This window comes from Bufo gargarizans, chromosome 6 (genome assembly GCF_014858855.1).
Source record: "Bufo gargarizans isolate SCDJY-AF-19 chromosome 6, ASM1485885v1, whole genome shotgun sequence".
Taxonomy (NCBI): Eukaryota; Metazoa; Chordata; class Amphibia; order Anura; family Bufonidae; genus Bufo; species Bufo gargarizans.
In genome coordinates this window covers 347,364,684-347,389,164 of record NC_058085.1, presented here as the reverse complement: position 1 = coordinate 347,389,164, position 24,481 = coordinate 347,364,684, and the positions used below count along the sequence as shown (strand labels likewise).

Below are 24,481 nucleotides of genomic sequence, written 5' to 3'. Positions count from 1 at the left end.
TGTCATAGGTAATGGGAGTCCAAAATGCATCCAGATTTCTTCCCCATGCTGTTTCCAAATGATTTCGGTGGTGTTTCCATCAATTTCTAACCTTTTTCTGTCAACCAGACACGCTCTCTTCTTCAGAGCAGGTGGTGCCTGGTTTAATGCTCGGGTCTTCCATTGATTTTCATTGTGTTCAATTGTGCTCAAGCATACACAGTATTCAGCCGAACACTGTGATGTGCCGAGCATAGCGATGCTCAAGCCGAACTGCTATTCGGCCGAGCATGCTCGCTCAACACTAGAGGCAGCTTAATATGACGGGGCAAACATTTCTTTATAAAAATGTCCTTGATAAATCAGAGCAGACACAGCCTGGTGAATTATAACACATTGGGAGGAACCTTTATAATTCAAGCAGCCACTGTGTTGATGTGTGGGCACCTCCATGGCTGCCAGAGATGGCAATTGTCCAAATAGTGCCCATTATTGCTACTCATTCAGGCCACCCAACAATACCACGGCAGGAAGGGCCACTACTCACCCATCCTTCCTTCCCATCTTTGTAATACGAAAAGCGACCTGACCCATCGTCCACTTCCGTCTTCCCCTGTGGTAAATATGGAAGTCCTAAGCAGGTCCCCACAACCAGTGGGTAAAGGGGCTAAGGCCAACCTAAGCTTGGCACACCCTGTCCACAAGCTCCTTGGCACTCATTGCTGTTTCTATAGTCTTCGCATTCTTGGATTGTTTTGATCATTTCTATGACATATTAGCAATAATTTTAGATTACTGTCAGCCAAACACTAGTTCACCCAACAGCTACTGTATTTCTCTCAACCCGCAGTTATACAGATACATGCTTGGTTCTGCCTGGCCCGGCATACATGGGTTATAAATGGGGAGGAAGTCTCTCCAAGAATAAAAGGAAAGGGCATGTTGAAATCTAACAGCCCAACCCTTTTATCTCTAACATCTGGCATCAGGGGTAAGCCAGAAAGCCCCGATACATTTTAGATGGTCATATAGTTCTTCCAAAATTGGTGGGTTCAGCAGAGCGGTTTAAGCAAGATGGTCGTCCCCATAATCATACACAGAAAATAAAATAGAAAAACATTAATAATCTGAGAACTTTCCTTTAGGGGGGCTAGAATTATCTGCAAAATAATCACTTGCGTTCAATTATATTGTGTTGAATAATTATAAGGAGTGCAGATTATTATATTGCATTGTCTTCATATGGAAAGTAAACAGCTAAGTGGGTAAGTAAAGAGAAAAGCCATATTAAAGTTGATCTTTTTAGTCTCCCAGCACTGAGCTCGAAAGTATATAGTTTTCTATGATTTAATTCTGTAATTGCATGAAAGCGCTGTTTAAAATCTGTCAGGAGTCTTATTTACAGAGAGCCTGTGAGTCCTGCTTCCCCCGTCCCCTCATAGAGAAAGTCTGTGAGTCCTGATTCCCCTGCCCATTCATAAAGGAAGCCTGTGAGTCCTGCTTCCCCTGCCCACTCATAGAGAAAGCGCGAGTCCTGCTTCCCCTGCCCACTCATAGAGAAAGTCTGTGAGTCCTGCTTCCCCTGCCCACTCATAGAGAAAGTCTGTGAGTCCTGATTCCCCTGCCCACTCATAGAGAAAGTCTGTGAGTCCTGCTTCCCTGCCCACTCATAGAGAAAGTCTGTGAGTCCTGCTTCCCCTGCCCATTCATAGAGAAAGTCTGTGAGTCCTGCTTCCCCCGCCGCCTCATAGAGAAAGTCTGTGAGTCCTGCTTTCTCTGCCCACTCATAGAGAAAGTCTGTGAGTCCTGCTTCCCCTGCCCACTCATAGAGGAATCCTGTGAGTCCTGCTTCCCCTGCCCACTCATAGAGAAAGTCTGTGAGTCCTGCTTTTCCTGCCCACTCATAGAGAAAGCGCGAGTCCTGCTTCCCCACCCACTCATAGAGAAAGCCTGTGAGTCCTGCTTCTCCAGCTCACTCAGAGAAAGCCTGTGAGTCCTGCTTCTCCAGCTCACTCATAAAGAAAGCCTGTGAGTCCTGCTTCCCCTGCCCACTCATAGAGAAAGTCTGTGAGTCCTGATTCCCTGCCCACTCATAGAGAAAGTCTGTGAGTCCTGCTTCCCTGCCCACTCATAGAGAAAGTCTGTAAGTCCTGCTTCCCCTACCCATTCATAGAGAAAGTCTGTGAGTCCTGCTTCCCCTGCCCATTCATAGAGAAAGTCTGTGAGTCCTGCTTCCCCCGCCGCCTCATAGAGAAAGTCTGCGAGTCCTGCTTTCCCTGCCCACTCATAGAGAAAGTCTGTGAGTCCTGCTTCCCCTGCCCACTCATAGAGGAATCCTGTGAGTCCTGCTTCCCCTGCCCACTCATAAAGTCTGTGAGTCCTGCTTTTCCTGCCCACTCGTAGAGAAAGCGCGAGTCCTGCTTCCCCACCCACTCATAGGGAAAGTCCGTGAGTCCTGCTTCTCCAGCTCACTCATAAAGAAAGCCTGTGAGTCCTGCTTCCCCACCCACTCATAGGGAAAGCCTGTGAGTCCTGCTTCTCCAGCTCACTCATAAAGAAAGCCTGTGAGTCCTGCTTCTCCAGCTCACTCATAGAGAAAGCCTGTGAGTCCTGCTTCCCCCTTGCCACGTAGAGAAAGCCTGTGAGTCCTTCTACCCCAGCTCACTCATAGAGAAAGCCTATGAGTCCTGCTTCCCCTGCCCACTCATAGAGGAATCCTGTGAGTCTTACTTCCCACACCAACTTATAGAGCAAGCCTTTGAGTCCTGCTTCCCAGGCCTATGAGTCTTGTGAGAAAGCCTTTGAGTCCTGCTTCCCAGGCCTATGAGTCTTGTGAGAAAGCCTATGAGTCCTGCTTCCCAGGCCTATGAGTCTTGTGAGAAAGCCTGTAAGTCCTGCTTCCCTTGCCCACTCATAGGAGGGAATGATAAAGCCATCCTACAGACATCCTCTGATGCCAGGCAGCTTTTTACATGAAAATACTAAATCAAATCCTAGAAAACCATATGCATCTCACTCTTAGCATCTCCTACTATATCCTATGCTGGCCACGGATAGATTATCATAGGAAACTTTTATAGCTACTGTATGTATAATTGAGAGGGGTTAAAGGGGTTTTCTGGGACTCAGTACAGGCCAGTAGCAGATTGGTAGGGGTCTGACACCCCACATGCCCAATGATCAGCTATAGAGCCAGAAATGCAAGGCTACATCCACTGTGTAATGTTGGGGTACAGCCCCTAAACCCCCTTTCAAGTGAATGGGAGTTGACACTGAGGCCAGAAATTATGCAGTGTATGGAGTCTTCTTCTTCCATACACTGTATATTTTGAAGACCACAGCTGATCGGTGGGGGTGCCGGGAGTTGGACCTCCACCAATCTGATATTGATGAACTATCCTAAGAATAGGTTATCAATATCTGTAGCCCGGAGAACCTCCTATGTGAGAATCCCTTTACATCACATTTATTCGCCTGTTTCTAGCAGGTGCAATGAAATGTGCAAATGTAACAGTAACAGCTAAACTACCTATGGAAACATTACCTTCATGTCAACGGAGGGGCATCCTGATCCTTGCTTTGTAGGAATCCGTAACAGGGAAAATCTTGACCTTTCTTAGGCTGTGAGTCCTGCGCTATAATTCAGTGGTGCTCTCCTGCAGTGCTGCCTTACAAGCTGCCACATCCCCGCTGTGTGTGCAGTTTAATGGAAGGAGAGCAGAGAATGATGACCCACCAGTCCTTCCTGCCCAGGGAAGAGCAGAGCAGTTGGGGTGCCATGTAGAATTTTTACAGATGTTTATGAACATGTTTCTGTCTGATCTCAATTAACGTTTTACAATTTTCTGCAAATTCACGGATCATAAATAACCATTTTGTCAGCGATCTGCAACTAAATATTCCTGTCATGTGCAGCCTGTGGAGAAGCGTGCACGAGAACTCTACTCCAGCGAGTGCCGAATGGGGAATATTAGTTAAAAAGGTTGATTTGTTTAATTTTTGCATTTAAATACGTGCAGATCTATGTGCTGACTAGTCTGGTGTATGCCTTGCAGGATCATATACATGGCAGACTATGATCGCAACATAACCTAGCTGTCACGTGGCACTTCATCAAATGGCTGTGCTAGGACCACCCAAAACAGTCCTGGAAATCTAACTGATATCCCTAGACTAGATACAGTATTCCATAAAACTCCTTTGACCTGCTCCACCTATGCTTAGACAGTAAAGTTGCCAGTCTCATTGTTGTTGATTTGTCGCAAATTTCCATTTTGCATCTCATAGTTGCCAACACTCTCGAATTTGGAGGAACTGTCCCTAATTTTTTAGAGACAGTCCTGGCAAATTCAGGTTGACCTGGGCAGAAAATAGGTAGGTCTTGTGTAAGTCCCAGCCATAAATGGGCAGTCCTGGGAGGGTTTCTGCTTCCTCTGGGGTGGGTCTTACAGCCTTGGATTTACCAACCACAATATTGGGAAGAGATTTCACGTTTCAATATCTGTGTGTAAGTCCACAGCACAATCCATAGCAAATTACGCATGTAACATGTGGGTTTTGCTATGGATTAACCGTGGACTAGTGGTTGAAAATTTTCACCATGTGTCGGAATATTCTTAAAGGGGTTGTGCAGTGGGTTTATACTGACGACCTAGCCTCACGCTAGGTCAAAATCTGGTCGACGAGGGTCCGACTCCCAGCACCTCCACTGATCATCTGTTAGAAGAGGAGGCAGGGCTCCTGCGAGATTACCTGCAAGCCGTCTCAATTGTAGAGATGGCGGGGAGAGCACTTGTAGTTACAATGCGCTGCCACTGCAAGCGAGACAACGTGCAGATAGGTCTCCAAAATAAACTCACTGCAAAACCCCTATATGAGTGGACTGTTTCTGTATCTCCATCCGCTCCTCCTAGAACCGCAATCAGATACCCTGAGTTTCTGGATTGATGGGCGTCCCAGCAGATGAGCTCCATCATTCAGACTTTTATTTCATAGTTTGTCAATATGCTACAGAAAAAAACTACTTTGGAGAGGCCCCTTTAAGTCCCTGTGCACACAACCATACTTGGGATCAATGTAAGATGTGGCCATGCAGATACTGCACAAAAAAACATTACAATTTGATGCACAGAATAAGGGCTCATTCAGACGGCCGTATGCTGTCCGCAAAAATGCGGATCAGTTTTTTTGCGGATTAGATGCTGACCCATTCACTTCTATGGGGCTCTTTTCTATTCCATGGTTCCACAAAACAAATGAAACATGTCCTATACTTGTCCGTGAAAATCAGGACATGGCCCCATCGAAGTCTATGGGTCCGCAAAAATACTGAATGCTATCTGTTTTTTTGCGGATCCGCAAAAAAACGGATAGCATTCAGTATTTTTGCGGACAGCATACGGCCGTCTGAATGAGCCCTAATGCATATAGAAATGCAGCTATATCCATATGGTTAATGTCAACCAAACCATTTTGGCAGGGCCTACTGAACGTCTAACGTGTATGGGGGGGCTCCCAACTCTCTCCTGACAGCAGATGTCAAGGGAAAGATGGGTCAGGCTTGCTGGATTTCAATCAAGCGTGCATTTGTACACTGTATAGTAAAATAAGGAGGAACAGCTTGGATGCCAGCTATCTGACATGTATGGCCAACTTACTGGAAGTCCTCCAAGGAGAATGCCGTCCCTGATACAGAAGCTTACATGGTCTACTGCAATATGTGGATGTTTGCAGGGGTTCTCCATTATTGCAGCTTCCAAAATAGCTACTGAAGTAAACCTTTGGGTCTCCATTGGACCTGTGTCCTCTAAACTAGAAAGCTTATCTTGGAGACACGGGGGGGAAGGTAATACAGCTATCTAGAATCTAGAACGCAGCCTGCTAAGGAGGAAGCGGTACAGCTCAGGTTTAGGCCAATCCTTGTTGTAGGAACCTGTAAGGAACCTGTAAAGTGCCACCACAAGAGCCACAACGTCAAAGTGAAAGGAGGGTGAATAAGCACCAAACCCTCTTATTGGCATCAACCACGACCATTTGAGGGCTCCATGTTGATCTTATTCCGACCCACTTTCCTCTACGTTTGATTGACCCTTCCAACCCAACCCTGGTGATGTACTGTATGCTGCAGCACAGAACTACACAGTATGATGCCGCAGTAAACCTAACATATACAATAGTGAACGTTGTCTTCTATAAAATTTTCTGTACATTAGAAGATCAGTGATTTAGATCGGACTATGGAAGACGCTTCATCTTGGAGCAACTATAAACCTTCTGCTTGGTTTTCCACTTGAATTGTGAGAAATATGATGTGTCCTGTAGGAACCAAAAGAAGTCCAGCATCCGATTCTGCAAATATGGGTTACAAAATAAAAACAAAACATTTTCATTGGTTCCCATGGGGGACACCACCTGGTTATGAGCTTGAAGAAACGACAGCTCGTGTTTCCACCCCACCAGCAGTATATTCAAGGGTTACAACTGGCAGGCGGCACTTATCCGCCCTGCAGTCACTCGGTGGCCTGGAGCTTGGTAGGGAAGAAGTCTTGCAATTTCACGCTTTTTGTCTTTTAGTGAATCAACATGTCTTTGGTTGCAGCTCTGTTCTATTTCTTATAGCAGAAGCTATGACTATCGATATCTGCAAGCCACGGCGTTTACATTCTTTACCACATAGAAGCCAATGGTTAGTGGAGGGATGACAAGGGTGCGGCCAGGTCGCAGTGGGCGGAGCTTTAGATCTGGGAGTGTTCCGTCATCAATCATAAGAAGGCGCTGTCCGTTCAGCTGGACTGACCTGAGGAAGAGAAAATCATGAATGAGTCAGTGATACATCAGATAACCTTGTCTATAACCTATAGCCCGAACTGGCTGGTGATCCAGAAGTAAAAGATGGACAGGAGATTAGCAATTTTCGCTGTGTTCCTTATCCAGCGACCTGCTGGGGAGTGTGTAGAGGATTAGAGTGGTAGTCAGGGTGGTAGTGGTGCTCACAGATCAAGGTGGCAGTCCCCACACTATCGCTCCCTAGGGCCATGCAATGACAAAAGGACACGCTCTATCTTCCCTCGCAAACTCCCAGGAGTTGGGTCTCCTCCCTGGTGGTAGTTGGGGAGCCCTTGGTGTTGGGTGGTTATCAATAAATAAGTCTCTCTTTACGAAAGTGCAGAGTGGGAGTAGTAGTACATCCGGCAATAACATGGCACATTTCCATAGCAGTGCAATCCTTCCTCAATAGCAGCGTAAGGACATCTTGGGTTGTTTTTCAGGCATTTGGCTTTCTGGGCCAGTTTTATACACAATTTTTTGTAGGTTTTTTTGACAATAATTTTTGGTAACATTTTTAATTTCTTACAGTTGTAATATGCATTTTTTGTTGGTGTTTTTCATGTCTTATAGAAAAAAAGCACCATACCGAGACCCACAAACACCAAAAATACTTTGTATCGAGTGCGTTTTATACTGCACTACAGACTTTAAAATAGCATTATGCCACAAAAAAAAAGCCAAGATAAATACTCAAAAACACTGCAAAATTGTGTTTTTAACATTAGCTTCTGGCCAGTTTCACACAGGTGTCCTCAGTCTGAGGCCCCCTGCACACGAACGTGTGCTTCCCGTTGCCGTATTGCGGACCGCATTTGCGGATCCGCAATACATGGGTGCCGTCCTGTGGGCATTCCGCATCACGGATGCGGACCCATTCACTTGAATGGGTCCGCAAATCCGGAGATGCGGAATAGTGCGGAACGGAAGCACGGAACGGAACCCTACGGAAGCACTACGGAGTTTCGTCCCGTACTTCCGTTCCGCAAAAAGATAGAACATGTCCTATCTTTTTGCGGAACGGCCGGATCGCGGGCCCATTCAAGTGAATGGGTCCGCGATCCGCTGCGGCTGCCCCACGGACCGTGTTCGTGCATTGCAGCTCGCATTTTGCAGGCCGCTGCACGACCACGGGGTGCACACGTTCGTGTGCAGGGGGCCTGAGAAACATGTTCCGCATTTCTCACACCCAGCACTGCTCCTCTAACACGAAATCACAACATTATGATAACTGACCGTGGTCCTACTGTTCTGTACTCACATACACTACGTGCAGAATTATTAGGCAAATGAGTATTTTGACCACATCATCCTCTTTATGCATGTTGTCTTACTCCAAGCTGTATAGGCTCGAAAGCCTACTACCAATTAAGCATATTAGGTGATGTGCATCTCTGTAATGAGAAGGGGTGTGGTCTAATGACATCAACACCCTATATCAGGTGTGCATAATTATTAGGCAACTTCCTTTCCTTTGGCAAAATGGGTCAAAAGAAGGACTTGACAGGCTCAGAAAAGTCAAAAATAGTGAGATATCTTGCCGAGGGATGCAGCACTCTTAAAATTGCAAAGCTTCTGAAGCGTGATCATCGAACAATCAAGCGTTTCATTCAAAATAGTCAACAGGGTCGCAAGAAGCGTGTGGAAAAACCAAGGCGCAAAATAACTGCCCATGAACTGAGAAAAGTCAAGCGTGCAGCTGCCAAGATATCACTTGCCACCAGTTTGGCCATATTTCAGAGCTGCAACATCACTGGAGTGCCCAAAAGCACAAGGTGTGCAATACTCAGAGACATGGCCAAGGTAAGAAAGGCTGAAAGACGGCCACCACTGAACAAGACACACAAGCTGAAACGTCAAGACTGGGCCAAGAAATATCTCAAGACTGATTTTTCTAAGGTTTTATGGACTGATGAAATGAGAGTGAGTCTTGATGGGCCCGTGGCTGGATTGGTAAAGGGCAGAGAGCTCCAGTCCGACTCAGACGCCAGCAAGGTGGAGGTGGAGTACTGGTTTGGGCTGGTATCATCAAAGATGAGCTTGTGGGGCCTTTTTGGGTTGAGGATGGAGTCAAGCTCAACTCCCAGTCCTACTGCCAGTTTCTGGAAGACACCTTCTTCAAGCAGTGGTACAGGAAGAAGTAAGAAAAACATGATTTTCATGCAGGACAATGCTCCATCACACGCGTCCAAGTACTCCACAACGTGGCTGGCAAGAAAGGGTATAAAAGAAGAAAATCTAATGACATGGCCTCCTTGTTCACCTGATCTGAACCCCATTGAGAACCTGTGGTCCATCATCAAATGTGAGATTTACAAGGAGGGAAAACAGTACACCTCTCTGAACAGTGTCTGGGAGGCTGTGGTTGCTGCTGCACGCAATGTTGATGGTGAACAGATCAAAACACTGACAGAATCCATGGATGGCAGGCTTTTGAGTGTCCTTGCAAAGAAAGGTGGCTATATTGGTCACTGATTTGTTTTTGTTTTGTTTTTGAATGTCAGAAATGTATATTTGTGAATGTTGAGATGTTATATTGGTTTCACTGGTAAAAATAAATAATTGAAATGGGTATATATTTGTTTTTTGTTAAGTTGCCTAATAATTATGTACAGTAATAGTCACCTGCACACACAGATATCCCCCTAAAATAGCTAAAACTAAAAACTACTTCCAAAAATATTCAGCTTTGATATTAATGAGTTTTTTGGGTTCATTGAGAACATGGTTGTTGTTCAATAATAAAATTAATCCTCAAAAATACAACTTGCCTAATAATTCTGCACTCCCTGTACAGTGGTCTACTACCCTCCCTCCTGTCTAGCCTCAAGTGCTATTCAAGCATTCTGTAAGTTCATAGACTGCACAGAACCTCCCAAATCTCTGCAGGACTTCATTTTCTTCCTAAGCAACATATTGGAAAGGGCGCAGCCAACATGGCTAGGGCAGAGAGAAAACCACCAAAGCCACACAGCGCTCACACATGTACCTGATGTATGCATGGCAATAAAAGATATAACACACTGTCATAATAAAATTAGCAGCAAAACAGTCTTGACTCAACCGAGGAGGGTCGCACCACTCCTTACAGGAGTAATAGTCCATTAGCAAGGGGTAAGCTCCAGGGCCTCGTAGGCTTCATTGTGATCAGGCTCCAGAAGAGACACAGCAGAGACGTAGCATGCGAATATTACAAAGCTATTACTCCTTGCGTGTTACAGGGCTGATTACTGGCATAGTAGCCATCATATAGGATATTTTGTATGATTACATATTATTACCACTTTTTATACCACCTGGAAAATATAAATCAATATAAAGTGATTTGCAGTTGCAGTGTGTTACCACTAGAGGGAGCTATTGTAATATATCTAATATGGCCAATCTCCTGGTGTTATCAAGTGCTGTCAGTGATCCTACTTCTCAGTCTCCGGTAAACCATTTCACTTTGGAGATGGTCGTGACCGTACATGTATAAAAAAAATTGATGAGCAGCACACAAATCCAACCCGTGACCGTACATGGATTTTTTATTTTTTTTATAGTATCTTACACTGGGCACATTCTTTCAATAGCCATGGACAGCGAAGATAAAATACTACTTGATGTCAGAAATCACTGATAGACCATGCACAAAGCCTTGTAGGGCTAGCTCAAGCTACTATGATACCTTTCACTTAATGACCTGTTCCTTCATTCTGGAGAAAAGTACTTTTAATCCTGAGCAGTTAAGACACTCCGTGCACCCTCGCTCCTCCTGCTTCCTCTGCAGCCCGTCCCTCTCCTTGATTGATGGGGATAGGTGAACTGATAATGCAGGGACCCTGTCAATCAAGAAAGAGAGGGAGGGCTGGCAGAGGAAGAAATGTCCAAAAACGGATGCAAAGTTTGCATCAATCTGTGTCCTTTTTAAAAAAAAACAAAAAAACACTAATCCGGTTTTACAATTTTTGCCTGGGAACAAGGCAAGTGATCTGTGATTGGTTGAGTTTTTGGACAAGGGGAGGACAATAATGTTTCTTCATTTTTATTTTATTTATTTTAATTTTAAATGGATGCTATTTTATGCAGTCAGTGATCCCCATTACTTTCACCTTATATTTTTGCCTGCAACTGAAAGAGCTGCATCATTTCTTCAATTATTTTTTTTGCAGGTTGGAAAAGCGCTGATATCTGCACCTTCCCATCCAGTCGAAAAAGCGTCAGCAACGCAAAACGGGTAAAACGGATGCATTTTTGTCATCAACTGTTTTCTATAGAAGCCTATGTATCAGCTAAACTGATTTATTTTTTATTTTTTAGCAAGAACCTAAAACAAAAGACAGGGCGTGAAAAGAGCCCCAATATTTTAGTTTGCTTTTTTGTAAAAAAAAACAAACCAAAACAATTACAGTCCACAGTCACTGCAGGTTTGATAGTCTAGAAAGTGCTGGCACGTTACTATGTATGCAACCTGCAATCATGTAGACAGTGAAGGTAAACGGTCTCCAAATTGAGACGCATGGTGGTCAACTGTAATCTGTAGGCGCAAGTGTTCAACTCGTTTCTTATCAGGTTCAATGTATTAACAGTCTACAGGAAGCTCCAGAGCTCCCCCTAGTGATAGATGCAGGAAGCCAGAATTATTTCCCTTTTTGGTGTTTTATTAGTTAAAATATGAATTAAACAAATAAAATTAGCCCCTAAAATACAAGTGTAAAGTCTATTCATATGTAGCTTTTGCTTTATGTTTAACCATAAAAAACAACCAGTATATTATATGGAGGCTATGACGGATGCCTAACTTTGGCATCCATCCCCATAGGCCAAAATTACATCTGTTTAATGTAAACATCATGAAAAACAACTGAATAGTCCATGATGTATATGTTTAACAGGTGCCTGCGATGGATTCTGCACATTATCTGTCTCCATATTTTTTCAGTAGACTACGTCGGGATAAAATAGCGTAGTCTACGGCGTCACTTCATGCCTTTTTGTGTGCGGTATACTGATATACAGTACAGACCAAAAGTTTGGACACACCTTCTCATTCAAAGAGTTTTCTTTATTTTCAGGACTATGAAAATTGTAAATTCACACTAAAGGCATCAAAACTATGAATTAACACATGTGGAATTATATACATAACAAAAAAGTGTGAAACAACTGAAAATATGTCATATTCTAGGTTCTTCAAAGTAGCCACCTTTTGCTTTGATTACTGCTTTGCACACCTCCAGGTGTGAGCCAGTTTCTTTGTAGCGCTTGATTGTTTTTGTGACTGCATTTGGAGACACTTTCAAAGTTTTCCCAATTTTTCGGACTGACTGACCTTCATTTCTTAAAGTAATTATGGCCACTCGTTTTTCTTTACTTAGCTGCTTTTTTCTTGCCATAATACAAATTCTAACAGTCTATTCAGTAGGACTATCAGCTGTGTATCCACCTGACTTCTCCACAACGCAACTGATGGTCCCAACCCCATTTATAAGGCAAGAAATCCCACTTATTAAACCTGACAGGGCACACCTGTGAAGTGAAAAACATTTCAGGTGACTACCTCTTGAAGCTCATCAAGAGAATGCCAAGAGTGTGCAAAGCAGTAATCAAAGCAAAAGGTGGCTACTTTGAAGAACCTAGAATATGACATATTTTCAGTTGTTTCACACTTTTTTGTTATGTATATAATTCCACATGTGTTAATTCATAGTTTTGATGCCTTTAGTGTGAATTTACAATTTTCATAGTCCTGAAAATAAAGAAAACTCTTTGAATGAGAAGGTGTGTCCAAACTTTTGGTCTGTACTGTATATGTTTAACAGGTGCCTGCGATGGATTCTGCACATTATCTGTCGCCATATTTTTTCAGTAGACTACGTCGGGATAAAATAGCGTAGTCTACGGCGTCACTTCATGCCTTTTTGTGTGAGGTATACTGATGTACAGTACATCAGTATACCGCACACAAAAAGGCATGAAGTGACGCCGTAGACTACGCTATTTCTGTACTGTATATCAGCAAGATAGAAGCTAAAAGGACACTCTTTTGGCCTGAGGACACATTAGGAGCTGCGTCGGTGTACACGCCAGTCATAAACAAACACAATGTGAATGGGACCTTTATATAGTTCATATTTTATTTAAAGGGGTTGTCTTATTTCGGCCAATGGCATTTATCATGTAGACAAAGTTAATGTATTGTGATTGTCCATATTGCCTCCTTTGCTGGCTGGATTCATTTTTCCATCACATTATACACTTCCCATTTCCATGAGTTATGACCACCCAACAATTCAGCAGCAGCTATTGGAAAAAGCATTGGCCTATGCGCACTCCTGCGCTCCCGGCCACCAGATATTATGGCATGACCACCACTGCCGGATTGTAGGATGGTCATAACTCCTGGAAACAGGAAGTGTATAATGGATGGAAAAATTAATCCAGCCAGCAAAGGAGGCAATATGGACAATCACAATACATTAGTAAGCGCCTTGTATTAACTCTCTCATTTGTTGAAGTAAGACAACCCCTTTAAAATACGTTTTCCTGATTTTCATACACGTGGAAATATTTGTAATTCTCTATGTAGGACGATGAGCTGTAGGTCATGGTCCTGTCTGAGGGAATCACAAATGGTTTTGGATCCGGCGGCGTTGTCTGCGCTGCCTCCACGTGGTCGCGGTCTCTGCCGACTTCTCCTGTGTTTAACTGTTTTGTACAATAAAAAGATCACATTACCATAGCTGGCAAAAGTGTTTAACACAAAATCCAAACATGTCCAAACCTCTTTAAGATTAAGAACATTTGTTTGGAAATCTTGGAATCTCAATTTTCTACCAATCTTTACAGAAGAGTTAAATGTTTGGGTTTGTATCCAGAGGTCTGGATGAAGTACTAAATCTCAGGACATTAATCTAAGCCAGGGCTGACACACTAAACACTACATAATATTTCTTGCTTTCTTCTCTATTCCCCTTTTTTAAGAGGGTCGTGGGTAGAATTTAGCGTTGTAAAAGCTGTGGCTTCGAGAGAATTCTTCACAATTTAATGACGGTCTGTATTTAAAATGCTCTTGTAGCTTATTAAAGATGCGGCAAGTAGCAAAACTACCCGAAATCGGCCAAATATGCACAGCCTTTAATGGGACTGAAAGAAATGGCAACCCTCATCTAAGTTTAAGCTGTTGTTTTATGGGGCATATAGTGACATTTTGTTGTGTGTGTTGCCAGAATTGACAAGCATCTGACTATTTGTCTGCATTTTAAGGAGCCACCGTAGTGGAAATGAGGGTGAAATGACAGACTATGGGAAATCCCAAGCCACCACCATGGGAAGGAGGGGACGGCAGGGCGGACATTGCCAGGAGTCGTGATTCACCTATTCTAGGACTTGGACTTCTCCACAATTTCTTCAAAGCACCTTGTGTTCTGTAAGAAAAAGTTTAAAGGGAATGTCTACTTTCTGGCTACGGTTCACCAGTGTGTAGGTAAGATGACCATATGACACTAATATAGCCTTTATTGATGTTCTGTGCCGTTCTCATAAGCCATGCCCCCTTGCTAGGCATATCTTCTGTGCTGTCCGCATACAGATCCTGTCCATAAAATGGCTGCTGACGGAGGGTCATGTGACCAGACTCCTCCATTTACACACACGGCACCAACAGCGCAGATGGCCGATGCAGCAGTGTATTTGAATGGAGCAGAATGAATGATATCTCTCTTCCATCAGCGGCATTTTATGGTCAGGACCTCTGTGTGGACAGCACATAAGACTTGGCAAAGAAGGGAGCATACCTTATGAAATATAGAACATGGTACAGAATATCAACAAAGGATATATTAGTAGGTGCCATATAGTCATCTTCCATACTCATTGGTCAGAAAAATCCAGAAAGTGGCCAACCCCTGAAACAATTGTGTCCACCTAAAAACACTATATTACAGTTTGTATATATTGAATTAATTTGCATAAAGATTTTAGTAATTATATTACCATACTAATCCTGAGTCACAGCCTGTATTATTCTCCAGAGCTGTACTCACTATTCTGCTGGTGCAGTCACTGTGTACGTACATTACATTACTTATCCTGTACTGATCCTGAGCTACATCCTGTATTTTACTCCAGAGCTGCACTCACTATTCTGCTGGTGGAGTCACTGTGTACATACATTACATTACTTATCCTGTACGGATCCTGAGTTACATCCTGTATTATACTCCAGAGCTGCACTCACTATTCTGCTGGTGGAGTCTGTGTACATACATTACATTACTTATCCTGTACTGATCCTGAGTTACATCCTGTATTATATTCCAGAACTGCACTCACTATTCTGCTGGTGGAGTAACTTTGTACATACATTACATTACTTATCCTGTAATGATCCTAAGTTACATCCTGTATTATACTGCAGAGCTGCACTCACTATTCTGCTGGTGCAGTCACTGTGTACATACATTACATTACTTATCCTGTGCTGATCCTGAGCTATATCCTGTATTATACTCCAGAGCTACACTCACTATACTGATGGTGGAATAACTTTGTACATACAGTACATTACATTACTTCACACCTATATTATATTCCAGAGCTGTATTCACAATTCTGCTGATTGCTGTTAGAAACGTGAAACAAACCTAGACACATCCCTAACAACTTAGCACAACTATAATGTAGGGAGCAATTTGTCTTCCTTATATCAGATTCCTGCGAAGTCACTGATTTAAAGACAACACTTCTCAGAAGGCAAATCAGAAGCAAATGGTACTTGTAGACTGTGAGGCAGCAAAGTATGCTGGTGATTTTAGGATAGTAATGTAATGTATTGACAATTCTGCTTAATCTATTATGTAAATTATAAAAATATTCTAAAAGTAACCAAACTACCTACACAAAATGCAATAAAGCACCTATGTAATAAGTGAGGCTGCCCATGTTGTATAAATTAATTTGCAAAATAACAATTATACTCTAATATGTTGCTTTGGTAACACCATTGTGTTTGTCAAATTATTAGTACATGTGATTTATGCCAGTTTTACCCAAGTATACAATTTAAATGGTTGTCTTATTTAGACATGTATGGCCTGTCCATAAAAAATGCCATAAATGTCTGATAGTTGTGGGTCCCACCACTGGGACCACCACTGGGACCTGCTCCCATCTCAAGAAAAGGGCCGCCAGGACTGAAGAGAAGACCACACATCTCTCCATTGACAGCCAAACACACTTAGCAGTGCCACAGCAATGAATGGAGTGAGATAGGCATGCACCTGGGGCCCCATTCTTGAGATAGGTTTGGGTCACAGAGATGGGACTTGCACCTATCAAACATTTAAAGGGAATCTGCCACCGTGTAGCTCGCTATAAAAACCATCTTACATGCCAGATGCACGCTTCACTGTTCGGCGCAGGTGCGGCATAGTACTGAAGCTCACCGGCAGATGGATTCTGTACTGTGGTGGCACTGAACAGTAAAGCGAATGAGTAATTGGGAGACTTTAGGGCCAGGAGTGAGGACGTCTTCGCTGCCAGGCCCTTTTTTTCAAACAGCAGAGGCCCGCAGCTAATGTCTGCGACCGGCAATAATGGAGATTGCAGGCATTTAACCCTTTAGAAGCCGTGGTCAAGCGTGACCACGTCACCTAAATGGTAAAAATGGCGTGCCTCCAGGTTAGGATCAGCTCTCCCATGTGGCAACTCGGAAAGCTGATCCTTCGTTCTAATGCGCTAACTCTCTCTGAGGAGATCCAGCATATCATAGCTGCAGTTCCTATGGAGGCCTGCAGGTGGCAGGTCAGCATAGGATAACTGCAAATGGAGCTTATACTGTAGTTCTATGGAACTACAGTATAAGATACAAGAAATCTAATTAGTGAGTATTGTAGCTTCATAGAGGGACTGAAAAAGTTTTAAAAGTAAAAAAAAATTTTTATATATAAAAAAAAATGTAAAAATTTAAATCACCCTAGAATAAAATAAATAAATACATAAACAATAAAAAATAAACATCATGGGCATCGCCGCTGCCCTAAGAAAAATGAAAACGCAAAAACTAAAAAACCTCCGGTATTCAAGGGGCTAGGTTTAGCTCCATTGATTGGAGCTACACCTCGTGCAGGCTCCCACTGCGGCTCTGTGATCTCAGCACAGATTCAGCCTGGTTTTCCCCGTGCCCATAATCCTCCGTGTGAACCTACCCTAAATGTAACATAATAAATATAACTAATAACACTGCAGTGTGGACTGTTTCATATTGTTTTAAAATGTTGTGAAATGCATGGCTCCATGTGAAATTGCCTTCATGACGTGAGTCTATCCTGAGACAGTATTACAGCATTTCTGGGCTCCTGCTATGAATGGCTGGAAAACAGACCTGAGACTGCGGTGCCTTGTTTACATTTAACTAAGCAGCCAGTTTACTGGCACCATAAATCCAAGGAAGCTCTTAAGTACACAGTCTCGGATCTGGGAGGTCTGCATTTTTCATCTCCACCAGGTTTATTCATAGGTAACGTACAAGTCAAGTGTGAGAAGGCTCACGAGATCTGTCATGGCAACACACACATTGGAACTTATCTCACTGGATAAACCAAATTGTTCACACCTGCCGTCACCTTTAACCTAGATTAATGTTACTCTTGCTATTCTTATTCACCATGACAGCCGTAAGTCATAGCATCTATTATCCATCAAATTTCTAGAGGTATGCTGAGGAAAAGAACAATGGCTGAGACCATAAAGGTATTGTGCAAGAATGGGATGGAGGTGTTTGGCAAACCTCCTCATTCGTCCGGACCTGTAAAGGGAAGATTACTTACCCGCTTCCCGACACCTGCTTCCCGCTGCTTCTCCTCTAGGCCTGCAATGCTTTTTTGGGTTCCCTCAATGTCAACATCCAGTTGGACATCAACACTGGCTGCTGTGGTGAGCGTATCCCCTTACTTCATGACAAATGGCCATATGACAAGAGGATCTGGTCTCCGCGGTGGCGAGTGTTTGGCTGCAGCAATGCCAAACCGGATGTTGACATAGAGGGAGCCCAGCGGAGCATCATAGGCCTGCAGGAGAAGGAGCGGGGAGCCAGCGCCAGAAAGCAGGCAAGTCATCTATCCTTTACAGTTCCGGACGAATGGTAGGGTTTGCCAAACCAGCCCATTCTTTCATAACTTCCCGTCCCGCAGGTTACCGGACCTGTAAAGGGAAGGTTACTTACAGTACCTACTTCCCGGCGCTGGCTCCCCGCCCCTTCTCCTCCCGGCCTTTGATGCTGTGCTGGGCTCCCTCACTGTAAACATCCGGTTTGACTTGACGCAGCCAATGACTGGCCGTGGTGGAGGCCAGATTCCCTTGCGCCATGTGACCATTTGTCATGACGTAAGGGGAGCCGCTCACCACTGCAGCCAGTGATTGGCTGCGTCGATGTCTAACCGGATGTTGACATTGAGGGAGTCCAGCGGAGCATCGCAGATCTGAAAAAGAAGGAGCGGAGAGGAGGTTTCGGGAAACGGTTACGTAATCTTCCCTTTACAGGTCTGGTAAAGTTTGTGTTAGGGTTTGCACAAACCCTTTAAATGAGTCAGAATGGCAAAAAGAAAAAACTAAAATAGTCATACCTCCACCGAACCTTCAGCACTCCCATTTCAATGCCTCCCAGGTCCCCATTGAGTCCACACAACACACAGGAAATACCTACACAGCCAATCACCATCCACGGCAGTGAACCGCCGTCTGTGGAAGCAGAGATAGGCGGAGAACTGGGGAACATTGGTTAATACAACCGCTTTTACATTATTATGCTACTTTGAGCATTTATAACATTGAAATATTGGTCAAAAAATCCCTTTAAAGAATGGAGAAGTTCCATATGGTTGACTAGCAGAGGTGAACATGGAGGAACTCCAATCCGACCACAGAAAAGTAAGGAGGTAGACAGTTATCTCCAGAGACACAAGATGTCCACATCATGGAAAGATAAGGGGAGATGCTGTAAATCAGGTCTGTAAATCAGGTACCTGCCTCAGGCACACCACTTGAAGGTTGGGGGGCAGATTGGTTTTGGCTATGACCTCTCATTGTCATTCTACTTACTTTGACTGGATTCCCTCTGTTCCATAAGGTTGTAGAAGATACTGATGGACAATCTTATCCCTCAATGTTCCGGCCAGCTTGATTTTTTTTCTTGACCGATGTAGGTTGATGATGTACAAGGTGATTGATCCTCGCACATAATTATGGCTGGGATAAAAAAATAAAAAAAACAGAAAAACACTTATGTCATGATACAACATATAAGTGGAAAACAAATTAGAGAATGTTTCATTTAAAGGAATCTTGAAGGAATGCTAAATCTAGGAATGAATGATGGAAGCAGGATATACACTTGCCCATACCATTTGTTGCAGGAACCTGCAGAAATTCCTGCAGACTAACAACCTTGTCAAAGTTTAGCAGAGACATAGGGAATAACTTCCTCCAGTTCTCTTCCACGTTTGGCTGGCAGAAGGGGTGGGGCTTAGGCCAGGGGCATGGCTTACCATCTTACCATAGGAACTCTGATTCCAATTGCAGGCAGAGCTCCTTGGGTAGCCATTTGTAAGGAGGAAGGCAAAATCTCTGATCTTCTGGACACATATAGAAAAAAATTATTTTATTTAATTTGATTACAATACGATATTGAATAGGATATTAACCCTTTGTGACCTCTGACATAATAATACATCAGAGGGACGCAAGAGATGTATGGAGCAGAGTAATCAGCTGATCCCACTCCATACAGCCGGCACCTGGCAACAATGACTGAGACCACAGATAACTCCAAGTCCGGTCATTTGAGCAGTTAAATAAAGGGAGGGGCTCCTTCTGTCCTCCGATTGAAGCCCCTGTGGCAAAACTGCGGGACTCCATTAGGTTGCTATGACAGCCTTGTTAAGGCTCCCAGGCTTGTCATAGTGAGCAGCCTGCAAAGCCGTGCTCATGGCACAGTGTGACAGGCAGCCTGTAAAAATCCCACAGACTATGGTACAAATGATCAGAGGCTGACATATTCACATCCCCAAGGGGCCTAAAAATTACTGTGAAAAACCTAAAAAAATTGTTAACATTTTTTTAATCAATTAATAAAAATTCAAATGAGCCACTTATACTAATTTTATATAAAAAAAATAAAAAAAATAAAACAATAAACATCATTGGTATTACTAAATCTGGAAAAGCCTGAACTATTAAGATATAGAAATGTTTTTGCTGTGCGGTGAATGCTGTAATAGAGAAAAAAAAAAAACGCATTTTTTTGTCACCTTGACCCTCCCCAAAAAAGCAACACGTGATCAAAAAGGCCATATGTAACACAATAAAAATTAGAGCTCATCCCCCAAAAAAACAAACCCTCACATTTCCTTAGACGAAAACATAGTTATGGGCATCAGAATATGACGAAAGGACCCGCAGGATAAGCCTTCATGTCATTTTTAGCATTAGCATATCATTTTTTCCCCATTTTTCAACACAAGGCACTGTGAATTAAATGGTGCCATGAAAAATACAACTTGTCCTGCAAAAAAAAAACCTCTTATAAGGCTGTGCAAATGGAAAAGTAAAAATGTTATGGCTGTTAGAAGCCAAGGAGGAAAAAAATAAACACCTTTTTTATGATTGCATTTTACTCATTTTGGGCTTAAAATAATTTTTTCAATGTAGTCATTTAAGAAAAATATCCAGTAACTTTGACTTAGAGGGTTAACTTCTGCCTAGCTGTGAAAATCGTACTTTCACTTGCACTTTGTGTCGGTCATCTAATAACCCTTACCTATAAATTACTAATAGCTCTGAAACACTTATTTAGGCCGCAGTCTTATCAGTAAGATCAGAATTGAGCTATAATGAGGGTTTGTAAGGTCAGAGATGAGAGTTAAGGAACACAGTAAAAATACAGCGCCTGCTACTAGAGAATTTCAAGACTGTACAGAGAAAGGGGCTCAACATTTTTAATAAAGACTAATTGAAAAAATTATTTTAGTTCAAAATGAGTACAATTAAATAATAAAAAAATTCCCCCAAAGACTTTAAAGGGTTTCTGTCACCAGAATTAACCCTATTAGACTAGCTGACATTAGTGATGTGCTAATGTCATCTGAACCTAACTAGCCGGCAGTAGGAGACCAACGCTGCCTGGCCCTCTAGTGTAGCAGGGCGTGGCCAGATGTGGGAGAACAGAGCCTCTAGGAGCAGGGGCAACGCCCCCCCCCCCCCCCCCAGCTGCTAGTTAGCATATTATAAAAGTTATAATTCTGGAGTAACAGGGGCAAAGATAAAAGTAGGAATAGTTTAATTGGGTTAATTCTGGTGACAGAATCCCTTTAAGGTTTATTGTTAGCAGAGTTAGGGTTAGAAAACAGCAAACTACAGTAATTACATAGCTTTTATACATTAGATATTGATTTATTTCTGCCTAATAAAAAACAATGACTTTAGTAATATCATCAACTGTGATGTCCAGTAACTTACTTATGATGGCTGGTGCAGTGAGCGTAGATGCGCAGTTTGTCACGTATGACTTTTCCCGGGCGAGGTTTTCTCTGTATACCAGCCACATGCACTGCTAATACTTTTGGACCCACAAGTCTTTTAAAAAGAAGGGACAACCAATAATCCTGAAACACATAAGGCAGGAATATCATGATGGGATAAAGGGCTTAAAGGGGTTGTCCGCTTTTCCTATATTGATGACCTATCTTCAAGACATTGGTGGGGATCCGACTCCCGGGCAAGAAACTGCTGCACTTTGGCGAGCACTGCCTTCTCTTCATAGTTTACCTGCACTTGAATGGAACGGAGCAGTTGTAATCACAATTCACCACTGACTGCAATGTCGATAGCATGAAGGTAGACCATGAAGACAACACAGCGCTCATCGGAGTGCAACAGCTATCAGCGGGGGTGCCAGGAGTCAGAACCTCGGCCATCTGATATTGATGACCTATCCCGAGTATAGGTCATTAATATGGGAAAAGTGGAATAAACTGAATGACAAATGCTAAACATATAACTATACATTATAGCCCCTCATCAGTTCATCAGTGCACCCGCTGTAAAACCTTTACGTCCAACTACGAACAATCTTTACAGTTTATAAATAATCAACATAAAACGTTAAATACCTTTGTAAATACACTTAATTACAATTTTTTTTTTCTGTATTATACTCCGGTTCTTTTTGTAATGTAGTATAGTTTCTCATGAAGATATTCTATATCACGTAATAAGAGATGCAGTGCTACAGATATGCTACCTTACCTTTCCTCTTGGCTGGACAAAAGATATCACAGACTGTCAGCTTTTAAAAAAACAAGATTTCATGATACTCTGTGATGTCTATCCTTTCTGTGTCTACGTGCTGCCACCCATTGGTTGTGTTGTGAATTGCAGCCTGACAAGGCTGGCCTTGTGGAGGGAATGATACTTACCTGAACCCTGCTGGGTTCTGGCTCCTTTGCTGCACCCAGGCCACCGCAGCTGTCAGTTCTCCCCATGATAACATCTAGTTTGACTTGGGTCACGTGGTCGCTGCAGCCAATGACTGGCTACAGCGGTGACATGTCTCCCATGCGGTATATCACTGGTGACCCACATCAAACAGGATGCTGATGCAATGAGACCTTTGAGCTGCAGTGGCACTAGGGGAACAAAGGGGCTCAAGTAAGTATGATCCTGTGGCAGGTGCGGCCATGCTGAGACATCTGCCTGAGAGGTATGAGCGGACATGTCTGGATTTTATTGCTGAAAATATGCAAACAGACAATATGCATACTACTCAGTACATAACTTAGGACCACATGACATTATATACGTATATATACAGTCTTTTGGCTCCACTGGAGATCCTCATTAAGAAGAACGTGCTGGCAATTAGAGATGAGCGAAGTATTGCAAAATTTGACTTGGCTGCTTCTCCGAATTTCACAAAAAAATTTGCTTTGTGATTAAATACTTCATCACGAAGTGCATTTCTTTGTAAGTAGCGGGTGCAATGCAGGGAGCGGTGATTGCGCCGCCCCCATCATTGTACCCCTCAGTTCATAGCTGATCGTGGCATCTGATAAAAATAAATAAAAATAAATCATACTTACCTCAACTATTAGATTGCGAAAGAGTTGGCTGCCACCATCTTGATTGAAGATCTAGTGCAAAATCTTGCGCGTCCCGTGATGACGTCATCACGTCGGCTGGTGTGGTGATGTCACACTTCACCGTGCACGGGATTTTTTGCAAGATCTTCAATCAAGATGGCGGCGGCCGGCTCTTTGTGCTCAAACGGAGAAGGGAAGTATGATAAAGGTGTGCTCATACGGAGGAGGTAAGTATGATTTTTATTATTTTTTTACTTTTTACCGCCATTCAGGGGAAAATCGATTCGCTACCACAAAGCACGAAAAAATTCGACTTTGCGGCGAATCGACTTTGATTCGTAGACTTTGATTTGCTCAACACTACTGGCAATGTCACTGATCCGGATGGCTCTTTTGTTTCTAAGCGATATACAAAAATACAAATTCTATGGGCCCATAGTGTACGTTTGTGCACCACCGATTATGTGAGAAAAATGATCATTGAGTGCACCATCACATTCTGTACAATGGAAGTATTTCCTTCTAGACGTACTGCCCCGAGGGGAAGCTAGAATGTCGCTCGGAGGTACCATATGGAATGCACAATGAGTCTGTACCGCACAGTTATAGTGTAGTCTGTGCACAGCCATACGGGTCTTTGCACACAGTAGTGCAATGTGCACACACTCAACTCCTCACCCTATAGGGGTAATACTGGGGTAATGTATTTTATGTTTTGCTCTTTTCGTCGGTTCTATAGACGGCCTCATTATATGTCAGTGATGCACCGTACACTGGGGGATATCACGGGCTTGTCTGATGCAGTTCATCGCTGGAGCTGGCTGCGGGAACAATGTTTGTCGTAAAGCTATTAATAGTGGTTGGAGCTCTGGAACCTGGATCACATTAGTGACTAATGAGTAGCTGTTGTCTGATTGTTCTTTTTATTGCAGCAAGTGCAGGAGAAACAGCTGGCTAGGAGGAATACTATGTGAGTCATTAATGTAATTCAGCACCATTTCCTGGTGCTTATTCTCATTCTCTGGCGTTAATATGCTCATGATTATTTATCCCTGGGAACATGCTCATTACACATTAGGTTTTCACAGCTTACTATATATCGAAGCACAGTCTCTATAGAGGTGTATTGCAGGGGTACTAAACTGGAGGAGAAGCGGGGACAGCTGTCTAGATCCCAGTGCTGTCACCATACATGCATTGGAGCAATGTCTCCTCCAACTGCTTTTGGCACACTCCCCTTTCCCATAAAGCCACGCCTCTTGTGGTAAGTCACACCCCTTCTCACGAGCCCCAAAAGGTGGTGTAATGCATGTACGCCATGTTTTTTTTTTGCTGCAAATTCAGCCTGTCAAAGACTTGTATAGAGTTTCAATACAAGTCTATGGGAATTACTAAGACTTTTTTTTCCAGACATAAACAAGTCTTCAGATGTAAACAATAGAGCTCCACTACACAGTCAAATTGTTAGTGTGTCTGATTTTTCCCTCCAAATCTTTGCATAGTCCCTTAATGTGGAACATTTTTAATTTGTCAGTACATAAATAGAAACTCCTAAAGTC

The 24,481-nt window shown here is 43.1% G+C and overlaps 1 protein-coding gene across 1 annotated transcript in view; it reads right to left on the bottom strand.

The window, feature by feature from the left end:
• Positions 1-5,424: 5,424 nt before the first annotated feature.
• LOC122942206 (inactive heparanase-2-like) overlaps positions 5,425-24,481 on the bottom strand; it is a 38,592-nt gene continuing 19,535 nt past the window's right edge. Inside the window, exons 4-7 of the mRNA XM_044299705.1 lie at positions 23,918-23,943; positions 21,301-21,446; positions 18,886-19,032; positions 5,425-6,775 (exon numbers count right to left, since the gene is read on the bottom strand). Coding sequence (XP_044155640.1) covers positions 6,610-6,775; positions 18,886-19,032; positions 21,301-21,446; positions 23,918-23,943 — 485 coding nt within the window. The 3' untranslated portion in view covers positions 5,425-6,609. The remainder of the gene's footprint in view (positions 6,776-18,885; positions 19,033-21,300; positions 21,447-23,917; positions 23,944-24,481) is intronic.